The following is a 23,241-nucleotide window of genomic DNA, read 5'->3' on the forward strand; positions in this document are numbered from 1 at the left end:
ACGCGCCGCTGCGCCCCGGGGGCTCTCGCGCACTCGCGCACTCGCGCGGCGCCCCCTGGGCGTCCCCGCCGGCTCGCCCCAGGGCGCGTGCGCGCGTGCGCGCTCGGACGGCCCCGCCCCCCACGCGGCGCGCGCCCCGCGGCGGCCGAGGGGGCGGGGACCGGAGCGGGGCCGGCCATGGAGCCCCTGCGGAGGGCCCACGAGGCCGCGGTCCGGCTGCTGCTGTGCGGGCCTTGGGCCTCGGGCGCCGCCTCCCGCCCGAAGCCCCGCGCCTCGGAGGTGCTGACGCGGCACCTGCTGCAGCGGCGCCTGCCGCACTGGACCTCCTTCTGCGTGCCCTACAGCGCCGTCCGCAACGACCAGTTCGGCCTCTCGCACTTCAACTGGCCCGTGCAGGGCGCCAACTACCACGTCCTGCGTACCGGCTGCTTCCCCTTCATCAAGTACCACTGCTCCAAGGCCCCCTGGCAGGACCTGGCGGCGCAGGACCGGTTCTTCACGGCGCTCAAGGTCGTCAACCTGGGTGAGTGGCCCCGGGCGGGGAAGCGCGCCCCCGGGGCAGTGGCATCGGTGTTTGCAAAGCACCACGACTGCCGCGGCTCAGAGGCCGAGACCCCGGCCCCGAGCCCCGCCTCGGCCCCGCGCACCTGCGGTCCCCAGACTCTGCCTCCGCGTCCCACCCACGCTTCGGCCGCGGTGGTTTGGATGCCCTCCCCACCCCCACCCCCTTTCACCCCTCCCCGTAGGTGCTTGTTGGAGTCCGTGGTTCCCAGGAAAGTAGGGCTTCGGGGATCCCTGGGGGGCTCCGCGGTTTGGCACCTGCCTTCAGCCCAGGGCGTGATTCTGGAGGCCCGGGATCGAGTCCCACGTCGGGCTCCCTGCACGGAGCCTGCTTCTCCCTCTGCCTGGGTCTCTGCCTCTCTGTCTCTCGTGAATACATAGGTAAAGCCTTTAAAAAAATAAATAAAGTAGGGCTTTATCCCAGACCTGTAGGGAGGGACCACACTGCATCACCCCTCTGGGGCGGAGGCCTTTCTTTCCTGCTCACCTGCTGCAGCTCCTGCCCAGGATCACCCCTACCTTGGGCAGTGAGAAGGCTGGTGTAAGGAAACGCCCCCACTGCAAAGTGGCTCTGCAGTCAAGAAATAATCTTACTGAAATGGCAGGATTCGACCCCGTTACCGTCCTCTTCCTCGCCGCGTTCCTTATTATAAAAACTGGAACTACTTTCTGAACTTCATTATTTTCTTTATATGAAACCCTAGCAAGTGCGCTTTACTGAAAGCACGAAAGGTTTTCACCAGTCGTTTCAGCTTCTTTTAGGTGTTAGGCCTCAAGGGTACTAAAATATTCTGCCTCTTAATATCTCTGTGTGTTGTTTGTTTGTTTGTTTGTTTGTTTGTTTAATGGGAATATTCTAATTCTGGGAGTATTTACTCTTGCTGGATGCTTATTTTCTTTTGGCTAATGACAGAAGAGGCATGAACATTGCAACAGGGGCACATCGTGTGTGTCTGTATCGAGAGGCCTCAAGATGTTTTGAACCTATTAATAAGTTAAACCCACATTGATCCAGATTTTAGTAATTCGGGATCTAGATGTGGGAGCTGAACCATGTTAGCCAACCAGTTTTTTTACAACCAGAGTTAAAGCTGAACCCCCTGTGCACCTGCGCTGGTATTATTATATAATCTGATGGCTCATTAAATTTAAATATGGTATTTATGTATTTTTGCTTTTAATAACTCACATATGTCTTGTCATGGGAATTTTGAGCCATTGGTCTACTGAGGTTTTCCTGGGTTCATTCCACCAAGGAGAAGATTATTTAGCAATGTGTAATTCTTTAAAAATGTCTGTTTGGCTGATAGACTATAAAGAGCCTGCCCACTAATTTTGAGGTTGATTGGAAGTTGAAGGGTAAGCTCACTTCGAAGAGTCGATTCAAAATTATTTGGAAAGACTGGAGTGATGAATAGATTGAGGAAGATGTTTATCTTAGAGTTTTCTTCTTAGGATCAGAAGCAGTCATTCATCCCAAATGTAAAAAGTAACAGGTTAGGAAAAGTATAATTGGAAGATAATAGGTAAACCATGAATGAGCCAAATGCCTTTTAAAGAAATTTTTCATTTAAAACTTAACACTTTTTTAAGAACACCCTGATGATTAGGGGCTTCTCTTTTAAATATAAATATGAAGAAATCCAAAGAAAAGTAGAATACACAGAACATCGTCACACAAAGAAGTGAAACATTTTGAGGAAAGAAACAAAAGCTGTAGTTTCTTTATGTGGAAGAGAAGGCTGAAGAGTGATTTAATGGTCTTTTGGAAATTCGAAAAATCCTGCCTAAAGGGGAATAAGACTTTTAAGTTAAACAAAAAAGGAAAACTTTCTGCTCACGCATGCTTTAATACAAATTGGCTTTTACTGATAAAGGGAATTTTTCCTGGACTTTTAAACAGTAATGTGTTCACCAATTTGGTAATGTTTTTTTTTTTTTTTTCTTTTTGTCTTAAGGTAGGGAATTAGATAATGAATTCTTTCCTGTTCTGTGATGTATAGTTGCCTCTCTGGATCATCAAGTACCTATTCTATTAATAAAAATACTTAGGATTTTATTCCTCTTATTCCCTTCTAAAGTGGCAATTATCAGAGTCATTCATTTTTCTCTTTTGTAAATAATAAAGATTTCTCTTTTACCATTTGTTCCCTTTCTCCTCTGCCTTCCCTTCAAAGGAAGCTGACATTTTACTGATGGTTTATCAGTTGGGGTATCCTGCTGGGAAGTAGATTGAGATTTAAGAAAAGCAACTTACCATTGGAATGAATGGGTAATCGGAGACTTGCTAAGAAGTTCTAATTTTTTTTAAGTGCTTAATTTGACAGTGGTTTACCTACTGTTCAGCTGACTCAAAATGAATTATGCAAAGAACTGACTTTCATGTTCATTTTGATGTTATGTTTCAGTCTGGGAAAAATTTAATTTCTAATGGAATTTTATAGACTTTATAGCATATGTGATATAGATAAAGAAAATTATTTTTTTATGTTTAAATTATGGAAGTGGCAAATCTCCTCATTTTAGCTTGACTGCATTAAGTAGACTGCAGGAAAAAAGAAAAGAATTTCTGACTCCTGTATCACACCCTGTCAAACTGCATTACTGATAGTGGTTCCTCGCTGTTTCTTAATAAGAGACCATGCAATTATTATAAGCTAGTAATCTGGTCCATTCTCCATTTTAACTGAAAAAATATTGGCCATTGATTTGTGTGGTTTTTAAAACGTGTCAATATTTTAACTGGAAACTGATAAGTACTATAAAACAACATTTCGGTTTCACCAGCCATTCCTTAAATCTATATCCTTAGCATTGGTTTAAAAGGCATATTTTATATATTTTACTGTCAGTATATTTAGAAAATTAATAATTGTTTCTAGAACCCATTTTTTCTCCCTCCATTGATTTTCAGCTCTAAAGTTGTGATACTGTATTTTAAATTTGCTTTTTATTTCAACTTCTCCCCCTACTCTTCACTCACTTCTGCTTTGTTTTTTTGTCCACTTCCCTACCCATACTCCAGTTGCCTGTTTTTTCTTCTTTTTGATAAATAGCTTTATGATGCCAGCTTTTGTCACTTTTTGGTGATATTCCTTTGAAGCATTCAGAGATTCTTTGGGGTATTACCAAGGCAAAGAAGGCAATATACTGTCACAGATTTCACTGGGAGTCCCAGGGAACCCTGTGATAGTGACAAACTGTGACCCAGTATATTCCTAAAAATAGAGGTGCCAGCCTGAATGGGCGTGTTTGCCTGTTCTCATTGCCAGCTAGTGATGCTTCTCCTGATTAATCTCTGGCATCACAGTGGTTGGAATGCCGCTTCAGGGAATAAGCACAAAATAGTCCAATGCACTTATACACTCAAAACGAGCATAACACAGCAAATATATTCTTGCAGAAAGAATAAAAATTTAGCAATATGATTAGTCCTGACCATATGATTTCTCTATTAACTAGAAAGAGGGTTTTACAAATGTACATTCTTCTTTTAAATTGTCATTTTTCTGTCCAACTCCTACACAGGAACAATAAAATTAATACTTGTGTGGAGCATACAATATTTGTTACTGATTCATATGCCTGTGGTTTTATACATGTTTTTAATATGTTAATAGTCATTGATTTTAAATAAGTGCCTTAAAAAAGATAGGAGCTGTGAAAGTTTATTTTGTGTCCAATATAGTGTCATATGCATGAGTGCTTAATCCATTATCTCTGGTTAGTATATGTTTAGTTTCCTGTATTGCAAACAGCAACTAATCTCAAATATAACAGCAAAATCTTGTCAAATGGAAACATTCCAAAGAAGAAACATGTTGGAATCTACTCTATACCTATTTCAAATAGGCTGAAACAAGATTGTTTTCAAATCGGTTGTAAAAATACTCATGGGAATATTTCTCATACCTGTTATAGTAAAATCTTCCTTAGAGTTAGGTTTTTGCCTTAGGTTTAGTAGACGCCTCTTTGACCCAGTTTCTTTTAAGTTGTACAAAAAATTACTTTAGCCATCAGTGTTACTGTCTGATGTAAAGCACAGTAAAGTTGACCTAGTAATTTACTCTCAAGGCCTATAATCCAGAGCATCTACAACTAAATTAATGAATATTCTATTTGCTTATTTGTGAAAAGAATATAGAATTACTTCATAATGACTTGGAAGTAATGAATTAATACTTATAAAGTACTTTGAATTAAAATTTAAACCAGCCTTATCCATAGTTTTAAAAATCTCTAGGCTCACACAGTTGTTACCATGTACCACAAACTGATGAAATTGAACTCTTAGATAGAGTCAGTCTTTACTCGTATCTTTATATTTTCATAACTTTACAATTTGTTGATGTTGCTGAAAAGTGCTTTGTGATTTGTACCGTGACAAATACGTGGATGCGTGATTAATAAGCATTGATGTTCATAAATAACATATTCATTTATTTTCTAGGTATTCCAACTTTATTATATGGACTTGGCTCCTGGTTATTTGCTAGAGTCACAGAGACTGTACATACCAGTTATGGACCAATAACAGTTTATTTTCTAAATAAAGAAGATGAAGGTGCCATGTATTGAAGGTGTTCATCGAAGAACATAATTATCAGTGGATTTTCTCTTATGTGTATGTGCAATGTTTATTTTTGACCCTTTAAAATAAAACTTTTGCAAACACCTTTTTCTTTCTACAGTGTTGGGTTCTTTAAGATGAATCATTGCCCCCAAGAGGTAAAGCTTTTCATACATTGTTACATATTGTATGCTTAGTTTAGCCAATGGAAACTACAGATGCATGAAGCATATACCAATTTTTATTCCTAGAATTAGGTTAAATCACAGATAAAAAATGATTATAACATATATATACACACATACATATGTATTCTATATTTAGGTATTAATTTAAATCGATTCTTTGAAGATAAAATGGAGACATCCACACAAAGAAGGGAGGGGACAAATCTTTTATATGATACTGAAAAAAGAAGTAAAGGATTTTAGGATATATGTGGAGATAACAACATTGTCAAATCCAAAACTGATGAATTCTCATTGAAACACGAAATCTAATCTATTCAGCTGCTAGGATTTTCAATGGGAATGTTTTAAAGTTAAAGCCCTTGTGCCATTTACCTGGATGACAGGTCTAGATGTAGTGTTGAAACTTCTTGTTGCCTAAACATCCAATACCATACTACTTTCTAAAAAATAATGACTCTGGTTAATGTAAATGTAGCAAGACGAATGAAATTAGGACTTACTAAAAGTTAAAATAGCATGCTGATCAAGCTGTAAGAACAATTAAGACCTAGAAAGACCCAGAAGAATAAATTTGGTGACGGTTTATAAAAGCAATTAGCTGAAATGGTACATATCCATACACTTCTTGGCGATGGGAAATGGGCTGAAATTTTAAAGACCTGATGGCAGTTTTGTGTTAAGATTTTATTAAGTTAATTGCATTTTTGAAAGCAAAGTCATTAAAAAAAAATTTATCCTTGGGGGTAGTTACAAAATACCCAGACGAATGGTAAATTTCAGAAATTTGGAGTAATTTAGGGAGAACTAAGTAGAACTATTTAATTTCTAAACCAATGGGTGTTTAAGATTTATGATCTCTCCCATAATTACAAACATGCATTATATATCATTTTATGTTAATGTTTTGCTGATACTCTGCAACATTCACACATTATTATAGCAAAATATTTTATAAAATACAATCTAACCAGCATTTGGGTGCTTGCTCCTGGCAAATCAGTAGAGATAGTGAGTGGCAGGGACTGAGGTGAAAATACCAGAATAAAGTAATACAAACTGAGTTTGCTAAAGATGGTGGTTTTAAATGAGCTGCAGAGAGTGAGCTCTTCTTCAAATATATGTAGTGTTCCCTTGTCTAGAAGTAATTCTAAATAACACTTTAATCAAAGAAGTACTTATGCCAATATATTTAGTCCAGAAGAATATACTTGACACTACTTAAATGAATGGCTTACACAAAGGAGATAGTGTTACATTAAGCTTCATTAATAATAAAACTGGCTATTAGCATTTTGCAAGGAAGGCTAGAACTGATTTCCCCTGTAATGGGCAATGTTAAATAACTATAGCTCATAAGTTTTAAGTCAAATACTGCTCATTCACTGTTGCTGGTCTGGTCAATACTTGCTGTAAAGGTTTGGTCCCAGCACAAGGCTGATAAAATGGTTTTTAATTACCAGACTATAAATACAGCTTTTCAGTAGAGTTGCACTTCTTTTCACACTGGCCTGTTTGATTTCTGATAATTTGTACTGCTGACTCTGCTTACCTGTTTTTCAATAGCTATAGTCACTGTGACTTCTTGTCCATATAGTGATAGGTAAGTCTCCTTGGAGAAGATCTTGACAAACTACCCTATTGATCTTTGTAATTCTCTGCTGCTTGCAGCATTAAATAGAGCCTTGATTTCTTGTCTCCTGTGCTCACTGTGTAACAATTAAGCAAATGTAATATTTTCTTGTATTACATGAAAATCAATAGACCTCTTGCTCTCATGGAGTTGATCATGGTGAAGGATGAACTCAACAATGGCTAAGGCCATACTTCAAATATTAAAATATCATGCATTGGATTTATTAAGTCCTACAGTGAAACGTTTAGTCTAAAAATGCTCCCCATTGAACAGTAATGGTTTAAGTTTTTCCTTTAAAGTTGAATATGACATGGAAGCATTGTGCCCTAAAAGGGATAAAGTATAAATGCTAGAAGTCAGGAGATTGATTCTATTTTTAGGGTCAGTGCTGTATTACTTTTTGACCTCAAACTAATGACTCCTTTGTGTCTTAGTTTTTCCACCTGTAATCTGAGAACAAAACAAGAAACCTTTCTACTTTAAAATGTATGATAAATATGCTTGTAAGCAAATGTCAGTTTTATTTCAGTAAAAGCTTGTTTGTAATCATTCTTCCTTTCCATATGTATTTATATGTAAAGAACTTCATTAATGAAAGAAGTTTAAAAATAAGGTGAGAGAAAGAAAGGAAGAGACACACTGAGGCATTGTATGTATGCCTGCATGAGAGCTGATTATGCCTGAGATGGCAGAAAGGGTTCTGAGTTGACCCTGTCCTTCTGGATATTAGGAATATCCTTAGTTGATGAAACAACCCAAAACAGCTTTTTTGCCAATATTTCTTTGATGGGATTTTGTCTTTTCCAGGCAAAACTATTTTTTTTATGGAAGATGAGTTTTAGTATAACATTTTACAAATCCTCTATTATTCCTTCTATGCAAATCAATTATCAAGTACTGGAAGAAATTTATGGACAAAATTTTTAGTTCCTGTGTAAACTGTGAGCCACCATAAAGATGCAATAAGAATTGGGGGCATGAAAGAGGTTGCTAACATAAACATCCCTAGTTTTTCAGTGCTAATGTCTTAACATACCAAAATGACAAATAGTTATTTTATCACCCTTTTTTGGTCACACATATTTTGTTAATTGTTGACTTCAGTAAAAAATTGAAACATTTTTTAATTATTAAAAGCCATATGTATTTCTTTAACAATGTACATTTCATTTTTTGTCATTTATATTTATGTTCACTCAAAACTAGAAGAACAATAATGCTTCATGAAATATCTCAATTCTATTAAAGAATGAATGACGTTTAAATGGATGTGGTGACATCAAGACAAGGATCTTGGTTTCATTTCATTTAAAAGCTAATGCAGATAACAGAAACCTTATCCTAAAGTCAGTAGATCAGGTATCTACTTTTTTTCAGCTCTTACCATTCAGACAGTAATAATGTTTGAGGGCATCTTAACCTAAACGAGTACTTAGCATTACATCTCACCTGGGTCAACAGTCTAGGGTATCAAAGTTAAACTGTGTTACTGTAAATTAATGGAAAATGTAACTGCACTTTGCTGAAAGATCAATGTCCAATAAAGGCTGCACAATCAAATCTTGTTGCAATGATTGAGGTCTTTAATTGCCTTTCAAAGATAAGGTGGTAATCAACACAGCTTTAACTGATTTTTTTACTAGTTCAATTACATGCTAATGACTAGTGCCAAGTCAGAATCTTTAACTACTTATACTTATTAAATCTTATGTTAGTAATGAAAAATTACTTTAGCTACACAATCGATAGAACACAAATCTTAATTACTATATTTCACTTTTATACTATTTTATGTGCTTGACAAATGTTTCACAAGAGCTTTCTCAACAATAAGAAGTGTTATTAGTAGTGACTATGGTCCACAGAGTATTTTTGTAATATAAATTAGAGATGTTGAGAAAAATTTTTTTCTTTAAATTAAAATGTGGCTAAAATAGTTTCCAACTGACACAAGTTTGACTCTCCAGCTACTTCTCAGAACTCTGTTCTGCTAATTGAGAAGGCATTTAATACAACTGGGATAAAATAAACCCATATTGTTTTTGGTGTGTTTCTAAAAGTTCAGTTAGTTTTCTAGTAAAGAAATTATTTTGTGGGGGCACTTGGGTGGCTCAATTGGTTAAGCATCTGCCTTCCACTTAGGTCATGATCCCAGGGTTTTGGGATCAAGCCCCACATCAGGCTCCCTGTTCAATGGGGAGCCTGCTTCTCCCTCTCCACCCTACTTGTGCGCTCTCTCTCTCTCTCTCTCTCTCTCGATCTTTTTAAAGAATATCTTTTTAGAAAGAAAAAAATTGATTTTGTGTAGAGTTTGCTATAAAATCTTATTTGGGGAAAGAATAAGTTAGTATAAGGGAAATGAGAAATGAAAAAATAAATAAATTGGACTTCATCAAAATTTAAAAATTTTGTGCTTCAAAGAATGCTGTCAAGAAAATGAAAACACAACTGATGGTATGGGAGAAAATATTTGCAAATCATGAATCTGATAAGGGACTTGCAGCTAGAATATATAAAGAACTCTTATAACTCAACAACCCAATAGAAAAATAGATTTGGACAGATATTTCTCCAAATGAGTTATACAAATTTTTGCTTTAAGCACATGAAAAGATGTTAACATTAACTGTTAGGGAAGCACAGCTCAAAACCACAATGAGATCCTACTTCACACCTACTAGAATGGCTATAATCCCAAGATAGTGATACCCAGTGTTGCCAAGGATGTCATTTATTTCAAGAAATTGGAACCCTCATGTATTACCAGTGGGAGTGTAAAATGATACAACTTTGGGAAAGTTTGGCAGTTCCTCAAAATATTAAGCATGAAATTACTGTATGACCCAGCAATTCTATTCCTAGGTATATATGGTGGAGAATTGAAAACATGTTCACACAAAAACTTGTACAAAAATGTTCATAGTAGCATTGTTCATTCTAGCCCCAAAATGGAAACAACCCTAACAGCCACCAGTTGATGATGCATGAATAAATAAAATTTGGCATGTTCACACAAAGGAATATTATTCAATCAAATAAAGGAATGATGAACTGATAAACACAACACGTAATGAAGCTTGAAAGCATCATGCTAAAGGAAAGAAGCCAGTCATAAAAGACCACATATTACATCATTCCATTTATCTGAAATGTCCAGAACAGGTAAATCAACAGAACCAAAGTAGATTAGTGATTAGCAGATCAGTGATTAGAGTCTAGGAAAGAGGAGAATGGGAGAAAATGGGCAGTGACTGTTCATGGGTATGGGGTTTCTTTTTAGGGTGACAAAACTGTTCTAAATTTGATTGTGGTGACAGTAGCACAATCCTGCAACTATACTCAGACCATTGAATGGTGCATTCTAAATGGAAGACTATGGCGTGTGAATTATCTCTCAATGAAACTGTTAAATTAGTAAAGAGGATCCCTGGGTGGCGCAGCGGTTTGGCGCCTGCCTTTGGCCCAGGGCGCGATCCTGGGGACCCGGGATCGAATCCCAGGTCGGGCTCCGGTGCATGGAGCCTGCTTCTCCCTCTGCCTATGTCTCTGCCTCTCTCTCTCTCACTGTTTGCCTATTATAAATAAATAAAAATTTAAAAAAAATTAGGAAAGAGGAAATGCGCAGTTAGTATTTAATGTGATATGGTTTCAATTTCTCAAGATGAAAAAAGGTCTGGAGATAGTTGGTACTGATGGATGCACTGTAATGTGAATGGTAATGCTGACTGTACTTGATACCACTGAACTATACACTTAAAAATGGTTAACATGGTGCAGTTCCTCAGTGGCTCAGGTAGTTGAGGGTAGGACTCAGTTTCAACTCAGGTCGTGATCCCAGGTCCTGGGATCCAGCCCCACATTCAGGTCTGTGTTCAGCACCCGGTCTGCTTGAGATTCCTTCCCCTTCCCTCTCCATCCTTCTCTACTCCTTCCTTTCTTCTCTTTGTAATAAACAAACAAACAAACAAAATCTTCTAAAAAATGGTTAACATAGTGAATTTTGTGTTATATGTATTTTACTACAAATAAAAATTTTTTAAATTGTAAAGGATTTAATATCCCTATAGTGAAATATAACTGGTTGCATGATTTCTATAGAAAATAATTGTTTAGAAAAATGTTAGAGATTAAAATAGGTAAAACATGTTGATATCATTTTATGCATGGCAGTCTTAGAATTTTTAAAATTTTAATTATAAAACCTAGTTTTAATTAAGTAGATGAAATCTCATTTGGGATCATTTTTAGTAGCATTAAAGATATACTTTTATATCTTTATTACATACTTTTACCCTGAAACTGATACAATGTTGTAGGTCAAATATTCTTCAACATAAAAATGCATACACATATGTATAAAGAGATGTGTTGTTTTAAAAAGATGTACTTGGTTTGAGATTATTTAAGATAAGACCAAAGAAAAGCATGTAAAATGCTAGTAAATGAAAATATCCTCTTTTAGATCCTAGTTGCTGGGTGAAGAATATTAGCTACTACTAGTATGAGGTGTTATATAGTGTTGCTTATAGCTATTTCAGTTGCACTTATATCATTTTAAATACAGTTTATGAACATTGTACTACTCCATTATATTATTAATTTATCTTCAGTGATATTTATAGTACCAATTTAAAAGCAGTAAAACTTCATGAAAAGTAGCTTAAATACAAAGATTTTGATAAACAAAAGCTTCCCATTTTTAAAAGGAAATCATGGAAGCTGTACTTCTTAAAGAAGATTTGAAGTTTTTGTATTGTTGTTTATGATAGAATTATGAACCATATAAACAGTATTTTTTAGTTAACCTAAATACATAAATCTATCTGAATTCATCTTATGAAAAGAGATATGTCATTAGATATATATGATCATTATATGCTTTAGTGATTCATGGACCTTGTTACATACATGCTTTGTAATGTATGAATTATTTAGTAAGAAAAATCACAATAATTTTGTTGTTACTCAAAAATTTATGGGTTGGCAGAAACAATTATGCAGCCCCTGAAGCTGGTATGTTAAGGTAACATCATTAACACCACATAGTATGATTTTTTTAGTAGTTGCTTGACATAACCTTTACTGCTTCTGCTAGAATATATCAGTAATTTTATAACAATCTGTCGGTAAACAGAACATTGAATTTATTAACCACAAAGTGATTCATTTTACTCTATTTTCATATAAGTGCATAATTTAAAATCAGACCTATGAAAGTTGTCTACACAAACCCTAAAGAAATAACAAAAAAAAATACAAAATCAATACTCTAATAAATGGATTAAATTTTTTAAAAATTTCAACTCCATTTAATTTAATAAAAGTGAATATTTTTATTTCAAAAAATTAATATGTTTAAGAAGTGAATGAAAATCCATGAAGATAGGGGATTATCTCATAACCTTTCTTTATGCGTGATATTAAGGCCCTTGCTGTGAGATGAAGCCAAAATTGTAGTTTCTTATGCTTTCAAAACTCCAAATTTATAAAATGAAGGAACCAAGAATTTTAAAGAATAAAAATCTAAATACTGTCACCTAATTTTAGATTACATTTAAAAATCAACATTCATCCATCCTTCAACTACTTTTACATTGACCACGTTGAAAGTAAATTTTAGTAATTTTACTTGTCAACAAAATCTAGCAGTTCTGAATCTATGTACAAGCCATACTGAAAAAGAAAAATAGTTTCCGTACACAGCTGGATCTGTATACCTCTAACTAATTTTGTGCTTGCAGTATTTTATTTGTCATATAATGAAGGCTCTGTGAAGAATGAATGTGTGATATTCAAAATTAAAGAGAAAGCTTGCTTCATCTTTAAGAGCTTTAAGAAAAGGATACTTTAAGGTCATATGGATTATTTGCAAGAATAGCAACAAGTTTTGAAATACCTCACATGTAATGAGTTAACCTCTATTTTTTAAATATATTCTGAAAAAGGAAAGACTGGAATTTTGTTGCATTATCCTTTTGAGGCATTTCAAAAGGTGCTGTCTTCTCATGTAGAAATGTTGCTATTTTAAAGTCAAACGAAACGATGTGCAGAAGTAAATGAAGTAAAATATTAAATAGAAAATACTAGGATTGGGATGCCTAGGTGGCTCAGTGGTTGAGCATCTGCCTTTGGCTCAGGGAGTGATCTCGGAGTTCTGGAATCGAGTCCCACATCAGGCTTCCCACAGGGAGCCTGCTTCTCCCTCTGCCTGTGTCATGCCTCTCTCTGTGTGTCTCTCATAAATAAATAAATAAAATCTTTAAAAAAAAGTACTAGGATCAGTTAAACCTACTCATTTTATACAGAACTAGAAACAATATTTTAGTAACTAGGAGATAAGAACATTTTAATTGAATTGGCCAAACATGGAATGCACTACCTCTTGAGGCAGTGACTCTTGTTGGATATATTCAGAGAAGCTGCATGACAATTCCTTAGGGAGACATGGAGAGAATTCTTGAATTGGGCTGAGAACTGGATTGGTGATTTTGTAAGTTTCTTTTAATTCTGAAATTTTACTATCATTCTTGCATGCCTATCTCTGATTCCCAATCATGCTATTTAGGTTGGTGTTTATTGCTGTTCTACTATGTGTATAATGCAGAGAACCTTGTTTTGAAGAAAAAATATATGGCTTAAGTTCTTTTTGTACCATTACCAGTTAAATGATGGAGAGAAATTAGAACTTTCTAAATCTTAGTGTCTTCATGTATACAATAAGGAATTTATCCAACACTAACATAGCATTTTTTTGTACCAGGTCCTAGACCTAGCACTTTATACATATTAACTCACTTACTCCTCTCTTAACACTCCAATGGGTTAGGCACTGTTTTTATGCCCTTTTTTTTTTTTTTCAGTTGTAGAAACCAAGAAGTGTCACCCAAGAATACACATGGTGAGTGTTCTTCCAATCTCTGCAGTCTAAAGAGTCCGTAGTCTTAAACTACAACACATAGGACAATTTCTTTTTAAAGACTTTATTTATTTATTCATGAAAGACAGAGAGAGAGAGAGAGAGAGAGAGAGAGGCAGAGACATAGGCAGAGGGAGAAGCAGGCTCCATGCAGGGAGCCCGATGTGGGACTTGACCCCGGGACTCTGGGATCACGCCCTGGGCAGAAGGCAGGCGCTAAACTGCTGAGCCACCCAGAGATTCCCCACATAGGACAATTTTGTCACATAATGGATGTGGAAGCACTTTGCAAGGAATAAAGTATCACAAAACTGTGAGATATTTTTTTCATTCATATAAAAAGAATAATATAGATATATTTAAACAATGACAAGAGGGAAGTGATAAAGCTTAAGTGATTTGTAGGAACACCAGCCTACTCTATATAAAGGAAAATGTATTATGTAGAAATACAATTTAATGACATTTTAAATTAATGAATTAATTCATTTTAGAGCATCTAAAATCCATAGTACCTGGCACATAGTGGGTGCTCCATGAATATCTGTTGAACTGTTGTTTCTGCCCCTGCATGAATTGTTCCCACTGTTCTTTTCTCTTCCTGACAAAACAGGAGAGAGTAGACTTTCCTGTCACACTTTCAGGGGTTTATCTGTGCTCATTTTTGTTCACGCCTCTTCATATTCTTCTTTTTTAAAAACTAAAGGATATTAGGCAACATGAAGAAAATGTTTATTGTTTAGTTGTCATTGCTATTGTAAATTATATAATTCTATCTTTTTGCAATGAAAATTTCCAAGACATTATTGCTGGTATATAGAAATATAGCTTACTTTAAAAAAATTATTGTAATTATTTTATTTTATTTTTTTAAAGATTTTATTTATTTATTCACAAGAGACACAGAGAGAGGCAGAGACATAGGCAGAGGGAGAAGCAGGCTCCCTGCAGGAGCCTGTTGCAGGACTTGATTCCAGGACCTTGGGATAATGACTTGAGCCAAAGGCAGACACTCAACCACTGAGCCACCCAGGTGCCCTATTTTTATTTCTTAAAAGACTATTTATTTATTTATTTATTTATTAGAGAGAGAGAGCATGAGCAAGGAGGAAGAGCAGAGAGAGAGAGAGAGAGAAGCAGACACCTTGCTGAGGAGGGAGCCCAACGCTAGGCTCAATTCTAGGACCCTGGATCATGACTTGAGCTAAAGGCAGACAGTCAACTGATTGAGGCACCCCAGCACTCCTGATATAATTTTCAATTTACAGAAAAATTGCAAAGATATTACAGAGTTCCTATATACCCTCACCCAGATTTCCCTAATGTTAGTACCTTACATACCTTAGTTGCCAAAACTAAGTAGTCAAGGAAGTCAACATTGGTGCATTGCTAACTAAATTGTAGATTTCACCAGTTTTTCATTACTGTCCTTTTTTCTGTTCCAGGATTCCACTGAGGGCCTCACATTGTATTTGGTTCTCATGTCTTCTTAGTCTGTTCAGGTCTATAACAGTTTCTTTGTTTTTTTGTGTGTTATGACCTTGACAGTTTTAAGGAGTACTTGTCAGGTACTTTGTAGAATGTCCCTCAATTTAGGTTTGTCTGATGATTTTCTCATGATTAGATTGGGGTTATGAGTTTTAGGGAGAAGACCACAGAAGTCAACTGTCCTTTTTACGGTCTTGTATTAGAGAGTACATGACTTATTACTGAGGATGTTAACCTTGATGGTGTCTGCTAGGTTTCTCCACTGGAAAGTTACTGTTTTCATCCTCTGCTCTCATCATATTTTTTACTTTATTTTGTTTTATTTAATTTATTTAATGAGAATGTGTGTGCAAATGTGAGGGGGAGGGGTGGAGGGAGAGAGAAAAAATCTTAAACAGGCTCCACCCCCAGTGCAGAGCCCAACATTGGGCTTGATCTCATGATTGAGATCATGATCTCACCTGAAATCAAGAGTGGGACATTTAACTAACTGAGCCAGCTAGGCATCCCACATCATATTCTTTTAAATCAAAATTAATCAACAAGTATTTGAGTGTTGTGTTTAAGGGCACACAGTAGGCTCTGAAAGAGCTAAGTGGAATTCTCTAACGTAGAAAAGAATCAATATTTGCTATAAAATTTGTAGTTCATTGGGAGTTCATAATGGCGGTTGTCTCATTCTTGATGGCGGTGGTGGCAAAGCAAAGGAACAAGTGAGGCTTAAGACAGGTAAGAAATGCACATGACAGTTAATTCCTATTACTCAATCCACTTTGTCTTCAAAATCCATTCATTCACTCAATAGATGTTATTAAAGTGCCTGCTGTGTGCCAGGTACTATTTTAGATACTAGGTACATGGCAGCAAAGAAAGACACGCCCAGTTCCCCTTCCTCTTTAAGCTATAGTTTAGCGGAAAGACAAACAAATGAATAAAACCTTGATATATTAGCAACACATGCTAAGAGAAAAATAAATGAGCTTGTATCTATGGGTGGAGTGGGTTTGGGGCTGGTTTGAAATTTCCATAGTGTGTGCTAAAGGAAGACCACAGCTAGAAGGTGACATTTAGGTCAATCTACAAAATGCACTCTTCTGGGGAGGGTGTCCATAGGCTTTCAGAATGGTTCATCTTTTGACATCTCATCGCAGCCTGTCCTACAAAATAGCCTCTAACGAAACTAGGTTGTCCTGAACCCCTGGTAATAGAATCATCTACCTTTATACCGAAAAAGTTGGGAAAGTACCAAAATCCACATAGCATGTGCTCAGTCTGACTTTGAGGAGTTTGTGCTATGAGACCTAAAGTCCTTACGAATTTGTCAAACACAAAACAAAACAAAACAAAAACACATCAGCAGGGCCTTTGGTGGTTCCATGTCTGCTAACTATGTTCATGACAGGATCAAGTGTGCTTTCCTTGTCCAGGAGCAGAAAATCATTGTGAACATGTTGAAGGCAGAGTCAGAGTCAGAAAGCTAAAAAACAAACAAACAAACAAACAACCTTTTTTGAGTAATAAAATCACCACAACGAAAGACCTTCAGAATGCGAGGCAGTGAACCATCTGGATACTGGGGCTAAGAGCAATCCAGGCAGGAGGAATGGCAAATGCAAAGGCCCTGAGTAGAATGCATGATGTCTTCAAAGAACAATGAGGAGGAGGCTGGTGTGAATGAGGGAGAACAGTAGGAGATGAGGTTTGAGAGTCCATAAAGTATTGAGAACAGAATGTGTAGAGTTTTATAGGTCAAAGAAATGACTTTAGTTTTTATCCTGTACAAGTGAGGTAGCCATCCAGAGAGTTTTAAATAAAGGATGACTTGATCTAACCTTGGCAACTGGGTTGAGAATAGAGTAGTGGCAAAGGTGGAAACAAGATTAGAAGAAAGATACAATGGTAGTTTGGATTGAGGTAGTAGCTGTGAAGTGGTAGGAAAGGGTCAGATTCTGGATTAAGAATTCAAGATTGAGAGCAAGATAAAAAAAGATGAAAGAAAACCTCTGTGGTTTACAATAGCAAAATGTATTTTCCTCAATAAAAAAAAATCTTTACAACAACAACCATAAATAACTCAATTTAAAACTTGGCAAAGGCGAGGTGCCAGGGTGGCACAGTCAGTTAAATGTCGGACTCTTGGTTTTGGCTGGGGTTATGATCCCACGTCAGAAGATAGAGCCCTGCAACTGGCTCAGCTCTCAGCTGGGACTCTGCTTGAGATTCTCTCTCCCTCTTCCTCTGCCCTTCCCACTCGGGCTTTCTTTCTCTTAAAATAAATAAATCTTGGGGGGATCCCTGGGTGGCTCAGTGGTTTAGCACCTGCCTTTGGCCCAGGGCACGATCCTGGAGTCCCGGGATTGAGTCCCACGTCGGGCTCCCGGCATGGAGCCTGCCTCTCCCTCTGCCTGTGTCTCTGCCTCTCTCTCTCTCTCTCTATCTGTCATTAATAAATAAAATCTTTAAAAGAAAATATAAATAAATAAATCAATCTTTGGCAGCCCAGGTGGCTCAGTGGTTTAGCACCACCTTCAGCCCAGGGCCTGATCCTGGAGACCCGGGATCAAGTCCCATGTCAGGCTCCCTGCATGGAGCCTGCTTCTCCCTCTGCCTGTCTCTCTGCCTCTCTCTCTTAGTGTCTCTCATGAATAAATAAATAAAATCTTAAAAATAAATAAATAAATAAATAAATAAATAAATCTTTTTGGAAAAAAAAGGGGCAGATGAATAGACAGTTCCCCAAAGAAGATATATAAGGCATATGAAAAGATTTATCAACTTCACTAATCACTAAGAAGATGCAAATTAAAAGCACAGTAAGATACTGCATAACATCCAACAGGATGGCTAATATAAAAAATACAGAAGATAACAAGTGTTGGTGAAGATGTGGAGAAATCAGAACACTCATGCATTGCTATTGGGAATGTAAAATGGTGCAGTCATTGCAGAAAACAGAATGGTGGTTCCTCAAAATATTAAAAATAGAATAGAATGACTATATGATCTAGCAATTCCACTTCTGGGTATATACCTATCCAGAAGAATTGAAAGTACAAATTGAGTTGGTTTTCCCCATAGTACAATGAATTAAAAAGCCATTTTAACAAATGATAGGTTCATAGAAAATCTCTAGTTTTGTGGTCTATTTTTTCAAACAATAGGAAATGAACTTTCAGTGAAAAGTACATGGGGACCTTAGGCACACTGTTTATTTTTCACTTGACTGAAGTGCCAGTGGAAAAAGGCAATTTCAGAATATCTGGAGCATCTGATTAAGTAAATTTCTACCTAAGCTATTAACTTACAATAACTACTGGTGTGCCCAAGAAACAATAGGCAGGTCGTGTGGGGGGTTTTACATCTACAAAGAGATAATTTATCTCATACTCGGACTTTCAAATTAAGTATTAAAAGAATCTCAGACAGGGAAAAATATGCACAAAATTTTTTGGTATTCTACTGAAACTAATCAACATTTAAATTCTTTTTTTTTTTTCTTGTGTAAACTATCTGAATGTTAGGGCAGAAATTGTCCCTCCTCTCCCACCAAATTTATACAAAGTTCACTACCTGAAAGTAAAGCAACAGGTGCACATTAGCAGGGTATTATGGACAAACCCACAGGTTGAAATTTGTAAACAAACTTTTATTTAGGCACTACAGATGAACACAGTTATGCACTTTAAAATCTGAAGTTAAGAAGGCATTTAAAAACAACCAAGGGTTATTCCTACTTCCCAAGATATCACCCAATAAGTCAACAATCCTATCTAGGATCTATCTGAAAATTTGGGGACTAGACTGGATACTTTCTGCAAGGATTTAATAAGAGAGAGAACATGAGGCCACTACTGCAGCTGTCCCTTGGCACTTACACTCTTCCCTGATTTTTTTTTTTTTTACTATTGCTCTTTTCTTTCTTCTTTCTTTTTTCTTTTCTTTCTTTTCTTTTTTCTTTCTTTTCTTTCTCTCTCTTTCTCTTCTTTCTTTTTTTCTTTCTCTCTCTTTTCTCTTCTTTCTTTCTTCTTTCTTTCTTTCTTTCTTTCTTTCTTTCTTTCTTTCTTTCTTTCTTTCTTTCTTTCTTTTTTCTCTTTCTTTTTTCTTTCATCTTAATCTATTTATTCACGAGAGACATAGGCGGAGGGAGAAGCAGGCTCCCTGCGGGGAACCCAATGGGGGACTCCATCCCAGGACCCCAGGATGACGCCCAGAAGGCAGATGCTCAACCACTGAGCCACCAGGTGGCTTTTGAACCTGTTTCCTGTTGCTTTTGAACGGAGGCTGTTTTCTATTTCAGGACAACAGCGGGGCAAAACAAACCGAAAAAAGAAAAAAAAAAAATTTCAATCCATGCACTGTTTGCTAATGTGAGAGGAAGACGATGACCTTCTCGTCTAAAAGCCAAGTACTTTTTGAGTTCCTGCCTGGCTGTTGCGGATTTGATGCACAAACCCCCTCAAGGTAAAGGGCTTAGCAAAGTTGGGATAAAGGTAAGGCTTCCGCAAACAATTCTAAGCACGCAATTTTAAGCCATCAACTGGCTTTGGGCGGACTGCAGCCCCAGTTCGGTTTCCTCCTCCGCTCGTTATATGGTTCAGCTGGCGGGGCTTTAACCAGGGTCACTCACGGGAGGGACCATCCTCCGCGCATCACCTGCGGTCGCGGGACCTGGACAGCGCAGCCCCGCCCCGAAGCCCCGCCCCCCGCGGAAGCCCCGCCCCCGCACTTCGCGAGCTCCGCTCAGGTCCCGCCCACCCGGGCGCGGGCGCGGGCGCGGGCGCGGGGGGGGGGGCGGGGCTGGCCGGGAGCTGCCCTTTTCCAACATGGCGCCGCGGGAGGCGGGTGCGTCTCGCCCGCTCCCGGGGGTTCCGGTGCCGTGCGTTTTGGTTCCGGAGTAACAGTGCCCTCCCCGTGCCTTCCTCCTCCTCCCGCCGCCGTTGCCGCCGGAACGTTCGGCCTGGGGCGGCCAGGGCTGATCCGGTGCGCGCCGCGCCCTGTGACTCGGAGGGGGGCCGAGGGGGGGAGCCCGATTCGCTCCGCGGCGCTCGGGCGGAAGGCCCTGGTCGGCTTCCGCCTGGTCTGGGGGCCCCCGGGGCTCCTTCCAGTCGGGGACCCTTCCCTTCCCTTCCCTTCCCTCTGCGCCAAGGAGGAGCGGACACCTGCCGCTCTGCCTCCCTCCCGAAAGCGGGGTCGTCTCCGCACGTCCACACAGACGCCAGGGAGCTTCACCAGCCCGTTTCGCGCTGTTTTCCAACTCCGCTAGTTCCTACCGGCCCCTGCCTCCTGCGCGGTGCACGCTCACAGGGAGGCAGCCCCGACCCCCTGCAGCCTGGGTCCGGCTCGGTGCCCGCGGGCTCCCCCAGACCACCCCTCCTCTTTGCACTCCCCCGACTCCCCGACCCTCTGTCCTCCCCCCCCGCACCCCTCCGTCCCCCGGTCGCCTCTTGGAGCCCCCGCTTGACCACGATCCAGTGGGTACCGCCCACCCCAGGATGTGAGCCCCCGGCACCTGTAATGCTGTGGCTCGCCCTTGGCCCCTTCCATGCCATGGAGAACCAGGTGCTGGTGATTCGTATCAAGATTCCAAACAGTGGCGCGGTGGACTGGACAGTGCACTCCGGGCCGCAGTTACTCTTCAGGGACGTGCTGGTGAGTGGCAACCGCAGGATCCAAATCCCATTGAGGAGGGCGCAGGGATTTGTGGGGTAGTCAGCACCTGGACCGCCGAATCTGAGCCTGCTGCACCCCCCCCCCCCCACCACCACCGAGCGAGTGGCAGTGGCCTTTGCTGGCTTCCTGTGGGGGCGGCTTTATTGCTTCAGCGACACACATTGATTAATTGCAAGGACTGAAATCTGGCAATTGTGCAGGGAGGGCCTTGGGGACGGAGAGATGAATCAGATTGAACTCCTGCCCTCAAGGAGCTCACAGCCTGCACTGGGACATACACACATACACACACATTTGCAACCAACCGGCTGCAAAGAGCTGAGTCTAGAAGTACCCCCCCACCCCCGTCCCCTGTCCCCCGCCCCCCCAAGTGTTTCTCGGAATGTCCTTGGCCAGATTCCAGCCATGCCTTTCTACTGAGTTCCCCGAACTTGGTTGGTGACCACTGGGGAAGGGAATCTAGGCTGCTTGAACCATGCTTCAGCAAACCTAAGGTGTCATTGGTTCTAAGACACTCTTTTACGTACTACTGAGAAAAAAATACTGCCTGTTAAACTGTCACCTGCTGCACAGAATGCAAAAGGAGCGCAATTTCAGATGATGCTAACCCTGGGGGGGGGGGGAAGGGTGCATCTCAGAATCAAAGCTGTGTCATTACTTTCAGGGTACCGAGAACTTAGTTCAAATAAAGTCATGGAATGTGAGAGCGGAGTGTAACCTTGGCAGTGAGCGGCCTGTTGAGACCTCTGAACCTTTTTTGAGATAGTTACTGAGGAGTAGTGAAGACGGAATGGCTTTTCCAAAGCTGTGTTGCTCGTGAGTGCAAGAGTCCGTACCAGAACTCAGATTTGCTTACTTAGTGATTTTTCCCCACATGCTGCACTGTCATTTCTCATCTTTTAGCACACATTTGAGATAGCCGGAGTGCACTGTGCCCGTTTTAAGTATTGAATAATTGAGGTATGGAGAGGAGAACTGACATGCCCAGAAACATGTTGCAGGTACCAAATCTATGGTGGAACTTACCTACAAGATAAAATGGGGGTGGAGCAGAGATTCTTGTGGGGAGGAGGATCTGGGGTGTGATTTTTTTTTTTTTTTTTTGGTTGCTGTATGTGACTCAATCAAAATTTGATTCCAATACCTACATTTTGAATTCTGGATATTACTGGCCCAGAACATCACAGATTTTCAGGTGTCTGGGCCAGGAGTCCAGAAGCTGGAGTGAGCCAGTAGCTTCTAGTAAGCCAACACCAAATATTGCCCTTCTCTTGGCATCTGGAGTCCATCCACACTCTCACATGCATATAGATTTCTTCTCTTGACAAGGCCCAAACTTTTTTTAACATGGTCCTCTAGGTCTATCTGGATTGGCTTGTGCCTGCCTGGCACCAGCTCAGTCTCTCACCACATCCCTGAGAACATTATGTGCTCCAGGTTCATAGAGCTAACCTTTGTCCCAGGCTGTCTGACCCCTTTCTTCAGCTGGCCAATTCCTACCTGTCGTTCAGAGCCCAGCTTCACTTTTCCTCTACCTTAGTCTTTTTTTTTTTTTTTTTTTAAATTTTATTTATTTATTTATGAGAGACACACAGAGAGAAGCAGAGGGAGAAGCAAACTCTTTACAGGGAGCCCACTGTGGGACTTGATCCCAGCCCAGGACCCTGGATTCACTGCCAGAGCCGAAGGTAGATGCTCAACCATTGAGCCACCCGTGTGTCCCTCCTCTATCTTAGTCTTAATATGCCTCTCCTCTGTGTTCCCATAGCTCCGTTCCAGCAAAGCTAGCAGGTTTTGTCACAGTTTTTTTTTTTTTTGTTTGTTTGTTTTTATTTATTTATGATAGTCACAGAGAGAGAGAGAGAGAGGCAGAGACACAGGCAGAGGGAGAAGCAGGCTCCATGCACCGGGAGCCCGATGTGGGACTCGATCCCGGGTCTCCAGGATCGCGCCCTGGGCCAAAGGCAGGCGCCAAACCGCTGCGCCACCCAGGGATCCCTTTTTTTTTTTTTTTAATTTTTATTTATTTATGATGTTTTGTCACAGTTTTGTCTATCTTCTCCACTAAATGGTAAACTTCTGGAGGAGATGGACGTTTCTGTCTCCTGTTTCTGGAGCTCCAAAGCATCTTGAAATATTTGTTCAAGCATTTCAAAAGGAGCTTCAAGGAAGATGCATGCAGTTAAGGTTTTGTGGACAGTCTGCTAGGTTT

The 23,241-nt window shown here is 39.6% G+C and overlaps 2 protein-coding genes, 1 long non-coding RNA gene and 1 pseudogene across 9 annotated transcripts in view; 3 read left to right on the plus strand and 1 right to left on the minus strand.

Moving 5' to 3' along the window:
- The window catches only part of LOC144303437 (uncharacterized), a 109,436-nt gene extending 88,137 nt beyond the window's left edge, over nt 1-21,299 (minus strand). The window contains exon 1 of the long non-coding RNA XR_013370490.1: nt 20,869-21,299. This is a non-coding gene — a long non-coding RNA (uncharacterized LOC144303437). The remainder of the gene's footprint in view (nt 1-20,868) is intronic.
- On the plus strand, nt 153-8,515 carry C32H15orf61 (chromosome 32 C15orf61 homolog). Its single transcript, XM_077881630.1, has 2 exons — nt 153-523; nt 5,012-8,515. The coding sequence occupies exons 1-2, from the start codon at nt 178-180 to the stop codon at nt 5,137-5,139; spliced, it is 474 nt and encodes a 157-aa protein (XP_077737756.1). The 5' UTR covers nt 153-177; the 3' UTR covers nt 5,140-8,515.
- LOC144303435 (large ribosomal subunit protein eL34 pseudogene) lies at nt 16,406-16,931 on the plus strand (annotated as a pseudogene).
- The window catches only part of MAP2K5 (mitogen-activated protein kinase kinase 5), a 257,977-nt gene continuing 254,924 nt past the window's right edge, over nt 20,189-23,241 (plus strand). For 2 of the 7 annotated variants that reach the window (XM_077881620.1, XM_077881621.1), the window contains exon 1: nt 20,189-21,008. In XM_077881620.1, the coding sequence (XP_077737746.1) occupies nt 20,874-21,008 (135 nt within the window). In that variant the 5' untranslated portion in view covers nt 20,189-20,873. The remainder of the gene's footprint in view (nt 21,009-23,241) is intronic. The other 5 variants (XM_077881619.1, XM_077881616.1, XM_077881617.1 and 2 more) reach the window with 4 other exon arrangements.

The sequence above is a fragment of the Canis aureus genome, chromosome 32 (genome assembly GCF_053574225.1).
Source record: "Canis aureus isolate CA01 chromosome 32, VMU_Caureus_v.1.0, whole genome shotgun sequence".
Taxonomy (NCBI): Eukaryota; Metazoa; Chordata; class Mammalia; order Carnivora; family Canidae; genus Canis; species Canis aureus.